At 30.8% G+C, this 18,531-nt stretch overlaps 1 protein-coding gene across 3 annotated transcripts; it reads left to right on the top strand.

Moving 5' to 3' along the window:
• The first annotated feature begins 4,500 nt into the window (after nt 1-4,500).
• LOC143057632 (cytochrome c oxidase subunit 4 isoform 1, mitochondrial-like) lies at nt 4,501-18,324 on the top strand. 3 transcript variants are annotated; one of them, XM_076230978.1, is made up of 6 exons: nt 4,842-4,913; nt 5,709-5,755; nt 11,100-11,250; nt 13,116-13,286; nt 16,523-16,654; nt 18,028-18,324. In XM_076230978.1, exons 2-6 carry the CDS (start codon nt 5,753-5,755, stop codon nt 18,177-18,179), a joined length of 609 nt encoding a protein of 202 aa, XP_076087093.1. In that variant the 5' UTR covers nt 4,842-4,913; nt 5,709-5,752; the 3' UTR covers nt 18,180-18,324. The 3 variants fall into 3 exon arrangements, with proteins under 3 accessions (XP_076087092.1, XP_076087091.1, XP_076087093.1); XM_076230977.1 differs by lacking the exons at nt 4,842-4,913; nt 5,709-5,755 and adding an exon at nt 4,501-4,610; XM_076230976.1 differs by lacking the exon at nt 5,709-5,755 and having other exon boundaries at nt 4,808-4,913.
• Nucleotides 18,325-18,531: the final 207 nt, after the last annotated feature.

The following is an 18,531-nucleotide window of genomic DNA, read 5'->3' as shown; positions in this document are numbered from 1 at the left end:
GTGTTGTTCAGTAACAACTACCACTACATTACTCTTGTATGCAAGTTTTATCTTAAATGCAATTGTTTTTATTTTCTTATGTTTTGAAATATTGTTCTTATAATAATAATAATTAATGTAATAGCATTTATCTTACTGGATTGAAAATGGAAAATGCTTGTTATTAGCGCAGTAATCATATTAACTGCTTAAATAAATATCTAATAATAAGGTTATAACAGCCTAAGTGTTTTTATTCTTCATTGGCGGTTTTAAGGTATTTGGTGAAAAATTGGAGAGCCTGAACAAAACACTATAATTTCTTGTAACTTTTATTTATTATAGTTATCTTTAGAATAACATTATTGGTGATATTAGATACACATTTAATTGATAGCGGTCACACGATATTGAATACAACTTGATAAACTGTATTCATGTAATACTGTACTAGGAATTTGAATTGTTACATTTTTTTTATTGTGTTGAAAGAGATACGAAAGACACCAGAGAGACAGTTAAACTCATAAATCGAAAATAAACTTACAACGCCATGGCTAAAAAAGAAAAGGACAAACAGACAAACAATAGTACACATGCCACAACATAGAAAACTAAAGAATAAACAACACGAACCCCACCAAAATCTAGGGGTGATCTAAGGTGCTCCGGATGGGTAAGCAGATCCTGCTCACATGTGGCACCCGTCGTAGTATTTATGAGATAACAAATCCGGTAAATAGTCTAATTCGGTAGGTCACATTCATGAAAGGGAAGGGGCTTGTAGTTACGACGTAAGGAACATATCCGATATCATTTTGGAAACGGTTATTCCATAACGGTCAACCAACTCGTGATGGCGTCGGTAAAATTTACGAAGAAATGATTTCAACTTCACCATTTGGAACTCTTGATTTAATAGCTTTCTTGTGAGCAACAACCCACTAAATGCCCGTAGGTAAAGAAAGACAACACTTTGATACAGTAACACGATTGTACTTTTTGTAGTTAGTTTTAGCAATACTTTTTAGAAATGTTGATATGAAATAATCTGCGTGTATGAAAAACTATAATATAATTATGCATCTGTTCTGACACATGCTATTGATTTTATGTGTTACGTACATTTTAGGTCTACTTCCTTAAATATAGGCGCTATTTTGACTTAAACGTTATCACTTCAATTGGCCGATACGTAAATCATGAATTTTAATTGAAATTGTCTATCAATCTCTGAAATTCTGTCGTGTATTGCGTTTGAAATCAACCCAAGACATGCTAATTCTAAATAAAACGATAAGCATTGATATTTTTCAGTGTTAATGAATAAATATCGAATATCGTGACATATGACGGAAATGTTTTGCTAAAGATGATCGATTATACTAGAGAACATCGAAAGATTAAATTCCTCATAAGACTTATAATAAAGATTCAAGCTTTTTTTTTAATCAAAAACGATAGATTTTTAATTTATTTACTTGCAGACAAAATTATGTAACAGGATATGCAATCATTTTTTCAAGGACACCCGGAAAAGACGCATAGTGCATGCACTATAAAACTGGTACATTCGCATCCACTTCCTCCTCATGTTCATCTGGTCAAATCATCGACAAAATATTCAATGGAATTCAAGATCATAGTACTAAGGCTTGAATAACTCAAAGTATAGGCACACCTTTATTTGATTGAATGAAAGAGTAACTTTGGTGTGAATAAAGGTTTAACCATTTATTTTTTGTTTATTTTTTTCAATAAAAGGAAAATCCTGTATTCCAATGCTTTTATATCTGGATTGAAGATGCTGAATTCAAGAATTTTTTCTTGTTTTGTGTAGACTGTGCTTTGCCATGGGTTTTTCAGTTAGTTTTCGAATTATGGTTTAGAAATTTTTTTGGTATCTTTTGCTTCTTTCTAATGATAGGAAAAACGATTGTCTAGAAATTAAAGCAACTGGAGCAACAAAAGGCAAGTGTTTATGTCATCGTCACTTGCCTTAGAAACACAGGCTATTACTTAAAGTCATAAGAAACCTCAAATCCAAAAAAAATATTGCATATGTTTTTTATAACTCAATGGATAGTTTTCATTGTAAAACTTATGTACATATACTTTTTTCTGAAGAAAATTCTTTAATTTATTCATATTTAGAAGAAGTTTACTTTATTTGAATTGCTTCCTTCCAGCAAGCTATTCCCCCGATATATTTTCCGTATGCAAGATGACCTCAGGGTGACCCATCTCGTAAAAATCCGGTGACCACAATACGCATGGATGTCCTTAAAATAAACTATTATCTGAATTTACATGTTAAACACGTGCTCAATTTCCATGCTTTTTTGTTTATTTTTCGTCAATTGTTGACAAACAGGTGACAATCGTTAAACTTCGGCTTTAAAACACGAACTTTAATTACCTGCCATATTTTCACAACAACACTGACCGATTGAAAAAAAAATTGACGATTATACGATATTTACACGAAAAAAATGATAAATTCGAGCACAGAAGACTAAGTTTATGATGTTTGTATGCATTGGTTTAAGAATTGGAAGAACAATATTTTTCACCTGTCACTCGTTTCTTATGACTTTAATTGAATAAATTAATATTAAGAGTTGACAATGAGGCAGGAATATACACTTCAACAACCGTTGTATTTGTAATTATTTATCTTTTCATGAAGCATTCAAGTTTTTTTTTTATATATAATCTTAAACACGTTTTTGCGAGGAATGTATAATATAATAAATAAAATATAAAAGCCTCATCCATTGTTTATGTAAAAAAGTAAAATAACAAAAGTACCTCGAAGGAAATTTCCAAACGGAAAGTCTCTTATCAAATGGCAAAATCAAAAGTTCAATTACATCAAATGAATGAAAACAAATGTCATGTTCCTGACTTTGTACTGTCGTTTCTCTATGTAAGACGTCACATTGACTAAAACAAACGGGACATATTTTTATTAAACAAACAACCATTTCATATATAAATAAATGTCTATATGTAAAATAAATCAGTTACTTGTGTTTCATTCTTAGACAATCTTAATGCTATATACGATGATATGTCTGATTTGTAAGTTTACAGATTGAGTCCTATTCATTATTATGACATTTCGAGTGAGCGAAGAATCATTGTACCTTTTCGTTTGATAACAACAACTTAAAAATATTAGAAAAAGAAAAATTTGAACAAAAATACCAAGGAAAATTTATAAACGATGAATTCCAATAAACCTACAATCACACGCTCGGCTAAATCAATTAATGAAAGGAAAACAAATCGATATTCGAAACAAGTGCCTATAAAATGACAATGTTATCAAACGAAAAGGTATTAGTTGGAAATTAAAAAAATATATATTTATTTATAAATCTTCTAAATTTCAGTCCTTTAGATGTTCATAAGAAATTAATCTGATAGAATAGCATTTATAGTATAGTGTAGCTGTTTTGAATGTCGTCTTATCTTATTTGCACTAAGGCTCCACACGTATTAAAACTGTGTGCAAAAGTCTGTTGAAGGAAATTACCGAAGTATCCTGATTATTTGGTTTTGTTCAAAACTTTAAATTAGAGCAAAAGGTTTACAGAAAAATATTTTAGACTTATAGTTTGCTTATATCTATTTTGTAAAAAAAACAAATTTGTTTCAAATGAACATACATTGTCAAATTTGTCAATTTAAACATATTTATGATGAGATAGTGTCATCGTTAGTGATTTGTTTTGTTTTTTTAGCACATAAGAGTCCAGTTTACGTTATCGTGGTTAAGTTCATCAATTACATTAACAAAATTTTCAAATTCCGGCATAATTTTACTTGTTTTGTACCTTCAGGGCCACCATAATGTCCCCTTATATCTCCTTCCTTTGGTTTGGCTATTTTTGTCTTTCTTTGACACATGATATGGCTTTAAATTAACAGCCTTATCTATATTTATCGATGGAAGGTATTATTTCAGCATTGAATACTTTTGCCAAACTATGTTACTAATTTAACTATTGCACACTGTATTGTATAATACTCCAGTATCAACAATAACGTTAGTAACAGTTAATCAGAGAAAAGTGTGTAAGATGATGAATTGTACACAACTATGCTATAAATAATTACATTCATCCAATGTAAACAAATTATCACCTGATTACATTACTATAATTTTTTTAATGTGTCAACTTCCTAAAAAGTGTTCCGGGCAATACCAGCTGTTAAGCGACACAGGAAGTTACCCTCAGAATAAAATCGTATATAGAATAGAGAAATATGCATTTTGATTTAAAGTGGATTCAGGCAAATAAGTTTGTTTAAAGACATGCTAGACATTGCATTAATCGTTCTTTAAATATTATATAAAACAATTAATAAGTTTAAATTAAAAATGTGCAAAATAGCAAAACTGGTAATCAGTTCAAAAACATTTTATCAAATTACAAGGTGTTTTATCAATAAGCTATAGTTAAATGTTTTTAAGTAAACAATATAAGGTGTATGCACTTTATTTGTCAGGTACCGGATAGGTAAATGTCGGTCAACAGTTGACATTCAGACAATTATCTCAAGGTTAAAATTAGAATAGTACAGAGGCACATTTTTAATTAAGATATATTCGTATTCTTCAGGTAAGCCTCAAATTTTCTTTCGTTTGTCGTCAATTTAAAAAAAAATCATTTTTATTAATTGATCTGTCCCTCAAATAATTGATAATGACAAACTTCTTGATATATCTCTAAAATAGAATATGATTCGAAATGATAATATACTTTACTTGATATTTCATATAGCCAGCCATGAATCTAAAATAAAAGTAAGAATTTGAAAAAAATGCTTTGTGCTTTCATTAATTATATCTTAATCACGTGATAGTGATATTGCTGTTCCGCCATCTTGTGTGTAAAACATAGAAAAAACTTCCTGCTATTGGGGTAGGCATGTATATAGTTATGCATTACTATCAACATTGTTAAACGCTATGTTATTTTCAATATGTTTGCTATTTAGAAAAAAAATCTATTAATTTAATAAATGCACTCGTTGAACATAAGGTGACATACTTTATTTCTTATCTGATCATACCATTAGTGAATCTTTCGAAAAATGCATAATAAAATTCAACAAACATGCAGAGAACGTTATAACCTCTTCATGTGCATGCATATAAATGCATTATGTTCACTTTATTGATTATAAATTGTGTGACATTTGGAGTAATGTATACTAAGCAACACACATAATGCAACAGTTTCATCTTAATCAATTGAAAAATCTTCAGATAACGCTGATTTATTTTTTTATGTAATGAACGCTAACATAAACTACATATTTGCAAAATCAAAAACATTCTGAATTCCGATGAAAACAATTCTGATCAAACGATAGCATTTCGTCTTAAAACAAACTCGCTGTACATGCTAGCCACTAACATTCAAGAGAATGATTATTATGCAGTATATAAAGCTCTGCATAGCGCCGAGCCTAAAAAATATGAATAAGAAACAATAAAAGATCAAATATCAGCCATCAAAACCAAAACTTTCAATTTGCACAAAACAATAATATATGACACAAGACAACAGCAGATGGGGATATTGTCTTGGAACAAATGTATATAGATATGTATATTCGCTTTTCAAACCCCCAAAAATAACTTTCAGTCACAAACAAATGTGTGGCATCGTTATCCCTCTTATTTTCAATGAATTATTTTGTTTAAATTCTAGGAAACACCAAAACCTTCAGAAATACTCTGGTCCAATGATCTTATATGGTAACGTTTTCTTCAATTGATGTATCCATGAACATATAAAATGCTATAAATTATCCTCCACAGTCGCTGTGTATAGTATAAATTGGCTTCTGTAAAACTCCGTTTGTATTTTTCAAACCCTACTACTAATTACCAGAGGAAAAATGATTAAACTGCTTCTAGCACTCGTACAGCTCGGTCTGGATTTGAGGTCATGAAATACTATAGCCATATCAATTTATATTCCTTGAATATGCAGGGAAATTTAAAAGATCGAAATATGGTGTACTATGTCATGACATATAATTCCTACGTGCACTTTCCAAAATATAAGAAAGTATAACAGTGAATTTCGTACTATTTTTCACCTCATAGTCTTAGTGAAGATTTCAACAAAGTTTGTTTAGCTACTGCAAGCTAAAGATGCTTTTTAGTATCGGGTCGAGCAAAAGATTTTTTTAGATATCAATGATCTAACATCTTTGCAGAGATAACATACATACATTTTAAAAAGTCATGTTTTATCAATGGAAATAAACTACCGAGAAAAAATAGGTTAATGTGTAAGCTATTTATAGAAAATTCAATAGTGTTATGAACTGTCTGGAAAATGTTATTATTTCGAATTTTCTGTTAATTTGATGTAATATTATTTTTTATATTACATGAAAGGACTTTGATCTGAACATGGTTAATTCAAGTTATTGTATTATTTTCTAAGCTATCCATTTACGAAAAAAGTAAACAAGGACAACACTATATGTTACTATAATACCTAGATGACGAGGTCCATGTTTTGGAAGTATAGTATTTAAATTGAACAAACACAGTTTATCTTTTGATAGGTCAAGTTCATTGTCAGGTTAAAGGATCATTGAACTATTATGTTTACCTCGGTTTTCTTATTAACTGGCGTCACAATTCAAATATAACATACATACATTTTAAAACAGTCATGTTTTATCAATGGAAATAAACTATCGAGAAAAAAGGTTAATGTGTAAGCTATTTATAGAAACTTCAACTAATAATAACATGTAGTAATTATTAGTGCAAAAAGTGTATACATTTAGAAAATATTTATTTCTCGGTTTATTTGCCGAATAACAGTTAACTCCCATGAAACATTTAAATAATCATTGCCATATTGAATATTCGTAGTTTTGAATAATGAAGCAGAAGAGTTCATTCAGCTTCGTCAGACAAGGTCAGATAACAAATCAACTAAAATGTTTTTGAATGTAAAATTATTAGAGGCTCACTTCCTTAAACATCTTTGTCAATGCATGATATGATCTACTTTAAAATCTATTAGTCAAATGTAATACCTAACATATTTCCCCCATAAGAATCAATGAACAAGAACCCTTGACAGAATGTCGATAACATATTCGGTCTTTATTCAAAAATAGTAAAATTTCTTGAATTGAAAGGGACACTCTAACAAATCAAACAACAAGACAACACTTGTACAATTATGCGAATGATCAATTAAAAATAATATTATTCTCATATAAGATGCAGAAGAAATAGTAGTTTAATATTCAATGCTTGAATTATTCCTTTTATTTGTTGAATTTGAAAATACTGTAAAATTTTCTAATGAAAAAAAGACACTTATCGTCGTGTACCTTTTTAAATATAATGAAAGGCATGGTTAATGCTATGTTAGTGCAAATTTTATTGATTAGACAAACAAATTTTCGTTTTCATTTATCCTTTTTGTCGAGCCTTCGACTTTAGTCGAAAAAGCGAGACTAAGCTATCCTACATTCCGTCGGCATCGGTGTCGTCGTCGTCGGCGGCGGCGTCCACAAATATTCACTCTGTTGTTAAAGTTTTTGAAATTTTAATAACTTTCTTAAACTATCCTGGATTTCTACCAAACTTGGACAGAAGCTTGTTTATGATCATAAGATAGTATCCAGAAGTAAATTTTGTGAAAATAAAATTCAATTTTTTCCGTATTTTACTTAAATTGGACTTAGTTTTTCTCCGGGAAAACATTACATACACTCTGTGGTTAAAGTTTTTAAAATTTAAATAACTTTCTTAAACTATCCTGGATTTCTACCAAACTTGTACAGAAGCTTATTTATGATCATAAGATAGTATCCAGAAGTAAATTTTGTGAAAATAAAATTCCATTTTTTCCGTATTTTACTTATAAATGCACTTAGTTTTTCTGCGGGAAAACATTACATCACTCTGTGGTTGTAGTTTTTAAAATTTTAATAACTTTCTTAAACTATCCTTGGTTTGTACCAAACTTGGACAGATGCTTGTTAAGGATCATAAGATAGTATCCAGAAGTAAATTTTGTAAAATGACAAGTCCATTTTTTCCATATTTTACTTTAAATGGACTTTTTTTCTGCCAGGAAACAACACTTTCACTCTGTGGTTGTAGTTTTTAAAATTTTAATAACTTTCTTAAACTATCCTTGGTTTGTACCAAACTTGGACAGAAGCTTGTTTATGATCATAAGATAGTATCCAGAAGTAAATTTTGTAAAATGACAAGTCCATTTTTTCCATATTTTACTTAAAATGGACTTTTTTCTGCCAGGAAACAACACATTCACTCTGTGGTTAAATTTTTAAAAATTTTGATAACTTTCTTATACTATTTTTTATTTGTACCAAACTAAGACAGAAGCTTGTTTATGATCAAAAGCTAGTATCTAGAAGGAAATTTTTTTAATATTTTGTATCTGTGTATCTGTATTTTACCTATAAATGGACTTAGTTTTTCTTCAAGTTAACATTACATCCAGTCTGCAGTTAAAGTTTTTAAAACATTTATTAGATTCATAAACTATCCAGGATTTTTTACCAAACTTTGACAGAAGCTTCCTACAATCCAAACATGGTGTCAAGCGGAATATTTTTATTGATTTTTTCCCTCATTTTTGTTGATCCTGCAATTTACAGCAAAAGTAGGCGAGACACTGGGTTGCGCGGAACCCTTACAAATTTTTATTGAAATAACACACTTTTTGATAATGCATGACGTGGTTTGTATTATTAATACATAGACTTATCTCAATCTTGAATCATGAACTGGAAAACAATTGTTTCTTATGTTGACTGTGTGGAGTCTTTTTATCAGTAGTTGTTTCAATGGTATATAAAAAGCAACAAAGAACGATGGCATTAACTTCAAAATAGAGCAAGGTTGAGTGTTTAATGGACAGTTTGCCAACTGCTACACACATATCACTCGCCATGCAAGTTCAGTCTCATTCAAAAATGTCGTGAGAAGGAATATATGGAATTTTTAACTACCTTGACTAGCTATACAGCCCATGCACGGTCGGTAAAGTAAGGAAAGGACGCGATCGTTCAATTTATAGTTTAAAAGACATGGATAGCACCGCGAACACAATTCTTCTACAAGGTGGCATGTATAGACGTTTAATAGTTCATAAAGACTACTGGCGTTATGCCTTTAGTCGTTCATATGCAACTCTGCTACAATAACGTTTAAGAAAGTTAAAAAAAAAAGTAGATTTTATTCTGCAAAATAATAGTTTTTAAAGTGAATCATTCATTATTTTAAAAGATGTAATGTCACAGGCTAAAGCATTATTCTTCATTGTAATGTCGGCATACAAAATGATACATGAATGCACATACATGATAGGCAAAATGGCATGGTGCATAATTTTAATGTGTAAGGATATTAATGGGACTGTACACAATTGTGAAGAACCATCTTTAATATCTGATCAAGTATAATGCAATGATCGAGTTATCATACATGATTTTTAGCTATATAAAGATAGACGAAATACGATTATATCTTATAACTTATCACAATCGAACAATTATGTATTTTGAAATTAGTGAAAAGATATGAACGATTGACATTAACGTTTTCCTCCAGTCTCGATCCTTCTAGATTTCATGCAGTCCCCTCAGGTTTTGTTTTATTTTATTTGTTACTTATATTTGCATCTTCTTACTCGATCTACGAGATTTCAACATCGCTAAACTACTATTGCCTATGTTCCTCAACCCAACAAATCTAATTCAAGTAAATGTGCTACTGTAAGACAGGACTCAATATATGCCACAGATAACCAATTCTAGGCATTGCAAATTAGCTTTTTATCGGGGATGACATAATAAATATACTCTTTAAAAATGGTCTTTATCGACGTAAGAAAGACAACTTATATGGATAAATTTTTAAAAATTTAACAGGGCCTAAACAGGAAAGTAATACAAAATCAGCTTTGTAGGGGGAACTAAGCGTAGGCATTATCATATCTATGTAATGTTTAATAAAGGCAACAGTAGTATACCGCTGTTCAAAACTCATAAATCTATGGACAAAAAACAAAATCGGGGTAACAAACTAAAACTGAGGTAAACGCATTAAATATTAGAGGAGAACAACGACACAACATTAAAATGTAACACACACAGCAACGGACTAAGCATTAGACAAAATCCATCTTAAATCACGTCTTATAGTAATGTGAATTCACACTCAAAAATAGGAGAAAACAAACGACACGACGGAAACACAACGTAAAAATGTTACACACACAAAAACGAACTAGGATATAACAATGGCCATTTTCCTGACTTGGTACAGGACATTTTTAAAGAAAAAAATGGTGGGTTGAACCTGGTTTTGTGGCATGCCAAACCTCGCACTTTGATGGCATTGTTAAATATAACATTAAAATGACAACATTATAATACAGGACTACAATACAAATAAATACAAAAAAATTAACACTATTAAAACGAAGGGTCACACCAATGCAAATATGAATTCGTAGAAGTTTGCAGAAACCATATTGAGTAAAGTTTAATTTGTACATGATCAAAATTACAAATCAATAAAAAATCTCACATCACAAGTATTGTGACAATTGATTCAGCTATTTACATTATCAAAATATTAAAGATAAAAACTATTGTCCAAATATCTTCAAAACTATCAGTACTAATGGGAAAGAGATTAAAAGATGGGCGAAAGATACCAGAGGGACAGTCAAACTCATAGATCGAAAATAAACTGACAACGCTATGCATTACAAAGAAAAAGACAAACAAACAAATAATAATACACAAGACACCACATAAAAAAACTAAAGACTAAGCAACACGAATCCAACCAAAAACTGGGGGTGATCTCCGGTGTTCCGGAAGTGTAGACAGATCCGGCTCCACATGTGGCAAACAAACGTTTATCTTATAAGCGTATACAAAAATTGTTCAAGTGTAGAAACAATCGTTTCGTCATTTAGGGATATTTAAAAAGTTTAAACTGACATTAAAGTGGCAGGTATTTACAGAAGTGTTTTATTCTTACTATATGCATTCAAAATACATTAAAATCTTTTTAGAAAACGATGAGTTATCAATTATTGGTATCATCGGTGAGAGTTGCAGGTAAAATACCTTTGAGAGCTCTCTCAACAACGTCACCAAAATGCCAACAACAGGAAGTGGTTAATCTTTCACAGGAACAAAAAGATAAATATTACCCCAAGATAGGTAATAATTAACATAGTAAACACTTGTTTATTTAGAAAATGATAATTCCTTTTTGTAAGACAATTCTTTTTCCTAAACACTCCAATAAACGACTTTAATGAATGCATATGTGTATTAATGTTGATTCATTTTATTTTCGTGGATACCAATTTTTGTGGATAAAGGAAAACTTGCATGTTCGTGGATATTTAATTTCGTGGTTTTGACAAAGTCTGTATATATTAGTTTAAACAAATTTGTCTTTCGTTGATATTTAATTTTGTGGTTCACCTGCACCAATGAAATCCACGAAAATTGGTACCCCACGAATAATAATGAATCCTCAGTATATCTTGTTTTTGTTTGAATTGTAAAAATAAAAACATGTCAATTGGACAATGAAAAAGCATAAATCATGTGGGTGAAAAACGGACAACAACATTCAAAAAAGGAAGGAAGGAACAATACACAAACCTGTTTCTGCTTAAAATGTGGCACCTGTTCTGTTGATCACGCAAAAATCTATCTGATATGTCGAATATGATATCTTCCACGCTGACATCAAAACAGGATTCAGACTTAGTTTATAGAACATTTCTTCCATGGCCTTCTTTGACTGACAACAACTAAAATAGTGTCCGTAAAACTCAAACGAAGAGTAACATAAAGATTACAAAATTATAGTTTCAAATTACAATCATTACAAATGCATGAAGGATCAACGATTGAAATATGGTTATAGGTTGGATTCATTTCAAACAAAAATATAACAAAAGGAGAAGGTTCAGTAAGACCCCTTTTTGGCCCCAAAATATAGCAGTTTTACAAAATTGTTAAATTGTAAACCTTTAGTTATTTATTGGACAGTAGAATGCTTCTGCTACATAAAAATGGGCTGTTTTTGACAATGCAATGCACATATATCCGGTATTAGCACCATTAAGTCATGCTAAATTACTGAAATCCTCATAATTCTAGCATTTTAGTTAAATTTTAGACGGTTTTCGTGTAAAACGAAAGTGGCCGCATTCGTGTTCATCCTTTATATTGAAATGTAAGTTGTATTTTATGATAATATATAACATATATAAAGGTTGAGGATGAACACGGATACGGCCACTTTCATTTTTACCAAAAACCATCTGAAAAGTGACATTTTTCGGCATATTAGGTAGATTTTTCATATTTGAGCTTGATTCGGATCGTTTTTAATGACTAAATCTGTTAAAATCTTTCACATAAACTAATTAATTCAAATAAAATAGACACCTAAGTGTTTAAAAAGTGGTAAAAATCTTTCGTCAGATGAACCTGAAATTTGAGGCCAAAATCGATCCTTACCGGACCTACTCCTTTGTCAAGAACTTAACAGTATCTTGTATTGTAATGATTTGAATGAGAAACTGGTAAAAACTCTTATCTATTTATACTCAACAATTGTCAGGGTCTGAAATAAATGTTTTGGCAAGCGTTTCACAGGGATTCTAAAGAAAGTATATCGTGTATTCACTATTATGTCACATTTGCCGAGAGAACTTATATATGTATACCTTTGTAAATGTAAAACATATTTATCAGCATCAGTATTTTTATGCAAATACGTCAATGACCTACGCTCGTAACGGAATCGTCTTTAAAAGACTTGACCTAAAATGTTAAATGGCAAAAATAAGCACGAACGTGATTGGCACCCAACTCCTAAATATAGCTCTTTTAATTTTATCTTTAGTAAGAGATCAAGGAAAATAAGATTTGATATATCTAATCTTTATATATGTCATCATAAACAGCAACAAAAAGAATAAAACAGAGCAGTATATAAAGATTTTTATACAAAAATCACACAGTAACTGTTTGGTAAACTTCTTGCTACATTAAATTTTCAGGAAACAGAGATATTGTTGGTTCAGGTCACAGTATTAGACCTGGTTATGAAGATAGAAGTGATTATCCTTTTCCCGCTTTAAGATGGAAGCCAAACACGCCAGATGTGACAGCACTCAGAGAAAAAGAAATGGGGGATTGGAAAAATCTCACGATGGAGGAGAGAAAGGGCTGTAGGTTTTGAATGTTACAGTATACATGCATCATTCGATTTTGTTTTCTTAATATGTCCTCTATCATGTCAGGAATATGGCAGTTGTTTTCAAAATGTCCGATTCTATATATGTTGGCGTTTGATTTGGTTGCACTTGAGTGTTTCTGTTATTCCGTTGTTTCCTCTTATAGTTGATGTGATTCCCTTTGTTGTAGTTTAAAATCGGATTTGTTTTAGTTTGAAATCGGATTTGTTTTCTCACAATTGATTGATGATTTTTGAACAGCGGTATACTACTGTTGCCTTTATTTCCTTCTCCTAACGTTTGGCCTTGCAACTCTTTCCAACGATGATCGTCAAAGTAGGATATGAATACGTTTATGAAAGACCAAGAAATAATGGTGTGCTTTCACTATAACTGAAAAATAATATATTTAATTTACAGAGCAACTAAAGGTTCATGCTATTCCCGCACGTTTTGTTTCTTTTCTTTGATTGTATTTTTTAAATGAATTTCAGTTTTTTTTATACAACTACAGTTCTCTTATATTTTTATAAAAATACATCAGTGAACTATGATTTATATAGCTGATGATTGATATAACCCGACAGCCTCCTCGGTTGATAGCAAGGGTGTCACCTACCGTTCGTATAATGTGTTTTAGCTTTTGATTTTGCCATTTGAGTAGGGACATCGCGTTTTGAATTTTCGTCGAAGTTTGGTATTTTTTGTAATTTAATTTTATTATGCTAAACAAGATGATAACATCATTCCAGCTTGTCGATGATTTCTCTCTTATTAAAGAATTATTTTCCTGGTGGACTGTTAGTCCCCGAGGGTATCACCAGCCCAGTAGCCAGTACTTCGGAACTGGCATGAAAATGCGGATTTATTGTGTTATTAAAATGTGCTGTTACAAAATGATAGAAGTTATTATAAATTAAGGAATGTATCTCCCTCATGCAAAGCTCTGATTCCTTTCACGGATTTGGCTATACTTTTTTGGACTGTTTAGATTATAGCTCTTTATCTTTTATATAAGCTTTGGATTTCAATATTTTGACCACGAGCTTCACTGAAGAGACATGTACTGTCGAAATGCGCATCCGGTGCAGGAAAATTGGTACCGTTAATTTTATTACTAGTGGTCATAAATACATGTACTTTAGTATACGATTTAGATGTATTTGATTATACTGATGTTATGGTATAATAAAACCCATTTATTAGGTTCCTCCAGAACCTTGAAAGTTGTCAAACTCGGGTCGACTACAATCTTTTTTGACCAGCTTTGATTTTGAATTTCCTGTGCATTTCGGTAGTTTTATCAAGAACTCCGGCTTCTTCTGTCAATACAAAATAACCACCTCGATATATACGATAGTGATTTAAGTGGTGTTTTACACTTGCAATAAATCAATCACATTGATGTATACCTTATGTCTGTTTATCTAAACAAACATTCCCAAACAATTAAATGAGGGTTACAAATGATAACCAAATCATATTATTTCTTAATGATTTGAAAATGATAAAGTTTCACATGCAAATTAGCTAACAAATCACAACAACAAAACACAAACACATTATTTCCAATTCATAAGCAAATCATTAACAAATTGTCGAGAAATTATTTTGAAATCAGCGGTAGTTGCTTTCCTACTTTCAGTAAATCACAAACAAATTTGTTTAAAATTGTAAAGAAATTATAAAATAAACAAATTGTTATCAAATATTTAACAAATCAGAATGAAATCCTACCTCAAGCAAATCACAAACAAATTGTTTTTAAATTATGAAGAAATTATAAACAAACCGTTATCAAATCTTTAACAAATCAGAAGTAAATCATATTCCTTCATTAAGTAAATCACAAGCAAATCGTCAAGTAATTGACATCATCATCGATTCATAGATTTAATATTTACATCTGGATCATAAAACGGTTCTGTCCCCTGAAACCCTCAAACTTTGAAGTGCACTTGTGTTTATTTGACCTTACCTACTCTTCTGATTGTTAAGGGATTATTATTTCGGGTTGTCATGAATAAGCAATTGTTCCCTATGTGAAAGGTTTTGCTCACTTCTCCAGAATTTGAATCTAACGAACTTTAACAACAACATGAGCAACCAAGTTTACTCGAAGTATGCCGAATACTAGTAGGCGACGGTTCCTTATCTGTTACAGCCCTAGACCTGTCCAATCAACATATTGAAAAATTAAAACATAAAACTTGCCAATGCATATTGTCTGCTGACTCGGGAAGCTACTCTTAAATTGCTTATTTCGATCTGTTTTACAAGTCTTTTACACATTTTTTATTTTTTAATAATTTATCCAGACAGAAGACAAGTATAACAATATATTGAAATGCACGCTTTCCGAATATAAAAGGTTTTAAACACCTTTGACATGTTTGATAAGTTAACAATTTAATTTCTGATACAATAAGTTAATAAACAAGATACTCACCACTGTCATCATTGATAGTATATATTACTCTTTATCTTGCAACTTTCTTTGTTCAGTTAATGTACAACAGTATTTGAAATTTGAATTGACCTCAACCGGAAGTCAGAGATAATGACAAATCCAGAAAATTTGAATGCAATAACATTGTTTTCATTGTGGCAAATCATCATTGAAGCACACCAGGATAGCTAACAATGTTAACAAATCATTTTCAAATCATTTCCCATGATATTCCAAGTAAACAAATCATAACGAAATCACAGAATTTTAGTGAACCAATTAAGTTAACAGTTTTTTTTTTAAATCATTTTATACTATATTCTTAGTAAGCAAATCTTAAAGAAATCACACAAAAGCAGAATCAAATTGCTTACAAATCATACAAGTGAAAGAAATCACAAAGAAATCAGTTTTTGGGAGTTTAAAATTTCTTTAATGAATTGCAAGCAAATGGTACTAACAAATTGCAAAATTACGATTTGAAAGAGATTTGAATACGATTTGAAAGCAATTTGTTCATTTATTTTTATGTTTGGGTTGCTAAATAATTTCTTGTTTAGTTTTTTTTTCTTTTTTAATATCAGACTGGAATTTGGTTCAGTTTCAAATTGTTCGTCTCCTCTGTGATCTGGTGGTAGAATGTTCGCTTCGAATGCCGGAGGTTGTGGTTTAACAATCCTATCAGGTCAAACCGAACCAAAATGTTTTCCTATACAAAAAAAAAACCTTACAATTATATTCTGAAAAAGAAGAAATGAGTGGATTTTCTTTTATCTTTCAGTATACCGTGCAAGTTTTTGTCAAACCTTTGCCGAAATTAATGCACCAACAGGGGAATGGAAGCAAGTTGCAGCTGCAACCTTGATGATAATGTGGCTTACAGCTGCTTGGGTGTGGTGGTGTGAACATTTTGGTAAGCTACTGTTGAAATGTCATAAAGCTACTCCATTTTACACAGTTTCCTTTTGAAGTTATTTGTCGTATAGGTTGTTATTGGCTATCGCCCTTGGGGGTTAAGGGGGATAAATTTTAAAACAAATTGTACGTGATAGCTAATAGTATCTTTATAAAAATGAACATACAAACGTTCTGGTTAAAAAAAATAAAGACAATGATCTACCCCAAAATTTTAATTTTTGAAGAGAAGGTCAATCTATAATTTCAAAATTATATTCATAATCATTTGGGGCATAATTATAACATACAAAGACTGAAGTATTTTAAAAAGAGGGACGAAAGATACCAGAGGAACAGTCAAACTCATAAATCGAAAATAAATTGACAACGCCATGGCTAAAAATGAAAAAGACAATGAAACACAAAATAGTAAACAAGAAACAATAAAGAAAACTAAAGACTGAAAAACACGAACCCCACCAAAAACTTGCAATTGGGGTGATCTGAGGTGTTCCTGAAATTTCAAAAAGGTAAAAAAAGTTTATTAAAATAACAGATAACTCAAAAAGCAATTTGATTTTGAAATAAAATTAAAATGACGAATTTTTATATTCGAACAAAGAAGGCGTTGTCAGATTTGACATTTATTAACAAAAAAGGCAAAAGATACATGGTCAAAATTATAAGTCGAGGACAAGTTGACAATGCCATGGCAGACAAAAAAACGGCCGAATGACAAATAAGACTTAAGGTCAACAAACACAACATCGAACACTAAAGATTGAGCAAAATAAAATCCACCGATGATCGTGATCAGGGTATCCGAAAAGTTCATCTTGTTATCTAAACTACTTTTTGTTGTTTTAAAATTTTGCGCCGATATTATGAGAAAATAGTATTTTAATATTTGTACAACTTGCAACTGATTTAAAATTGGTTTCATACTTACTTAGTATATAAAATTTTGCTTGCGATAAAATCCATAAGCGAATTCAAGAATCTTTCTTTTAAAATATGTTTTCGTGAATTGTATATGAAAAAGAGGGGGACATACAAAGGAGCAATAAAATTCAGTAAAACAAATGGTCATCACCATGGCAAATATAAAAAAAAAGACGAAAAGTCTTACTCGAGTTCAAAAAAACACTTTTGGGAAAACTGAAAATGAAGTAACATGAAACCCATAAAAATGTCAGCTTTGTGAACTCATCTGTTCCTAAATGTAAGGAGCCTGATTCACTATTTAAAACTCTTTGTGTATGGACTTTCATTCTGGCTCTGAGTTTACTTACCAATTACTATCTTTAATGATGTTCAAAACATATTTTGCATAATAAGACATGAATAACAAGCGATATGTACAACTGATTGGATGTGTTCTTTTTATAGTATTTAGTAAACAACTACCTGAAAGTATGACAGCAGAGTATAAAAAGAAGAATATAGAGAGAATGGTAAAACAAGGTCAAGAAGAAATGACTGGAATCAGTTCACAGTATGACTTTGAAAACAAGAAATGGAAGGGAAATAAATGGTGGTAAAAAGAGTAATTACGGAACATTGTCATGGTGTGTGTTTGCAGATTTCAAAAATCAAAGTGTGACTGTACTTAGAAAAAATAAAAATGAATGTAGATAATATTTTGTTTATAGTTATAGTGGTCAAAATATAAATATATCAACTCATCATGATTTTTCTAACGATAAAAAAAACCATCCCTCCTCTATGGTTCAACCCGGAGACCTGTAAAGTGGTACAAGCACGCAGTATATATAAGTACGATCAACAGAATGGTCGTCTTATTATGTGTCCGTCTTTTGTAGGTATAATTTTAATAACTAGAACGTTGAAAAAATATTTTTAAACGCAGTTATGTTGCAATATTCCAATGCC

The sequence above is a fragment of the Mytilus galloprovincialis genome, chromosome 13 (assembly GCF_965363235.1).
Source record: "Mytilus galloprovincialis chromosome 13, xbMytGall1.hap1.1, whole genome shotgun sequence".
In the NCBI taxonomy this organism is placed as follows: domain Eukaryota; kingdom Metazoa; phylum Mollusca; class Bivalvia; order Mytilida; family Mytilidae; genus Mytilus; species Mytilus galloprovincialis.
Note: the sequence above shows the minus strand (reverse complement) of the source record. Positions and strands in the feature narration are given on the sequence as shown.

Bases quoted from the DNA above. Each gene is read 5' to 3' on its own strand.
- LOC143057632 (XM_076230978.1), top strand. The intron at 13,287-16,522 runs GTAGGTTTTGAA...TTTATCTTTCAG, and splicing joins GATGGAGGAGAGAAAGGGCT to TATACCGTGCAAGTTTTTGT. The intron at 16,655-18,027 runs GTAAGCTACTGT...TTCTTTTTATAG, and splicing joins GTGGTGGTGTGAACATTTTG to TATTTAGTAAACAACTACCT.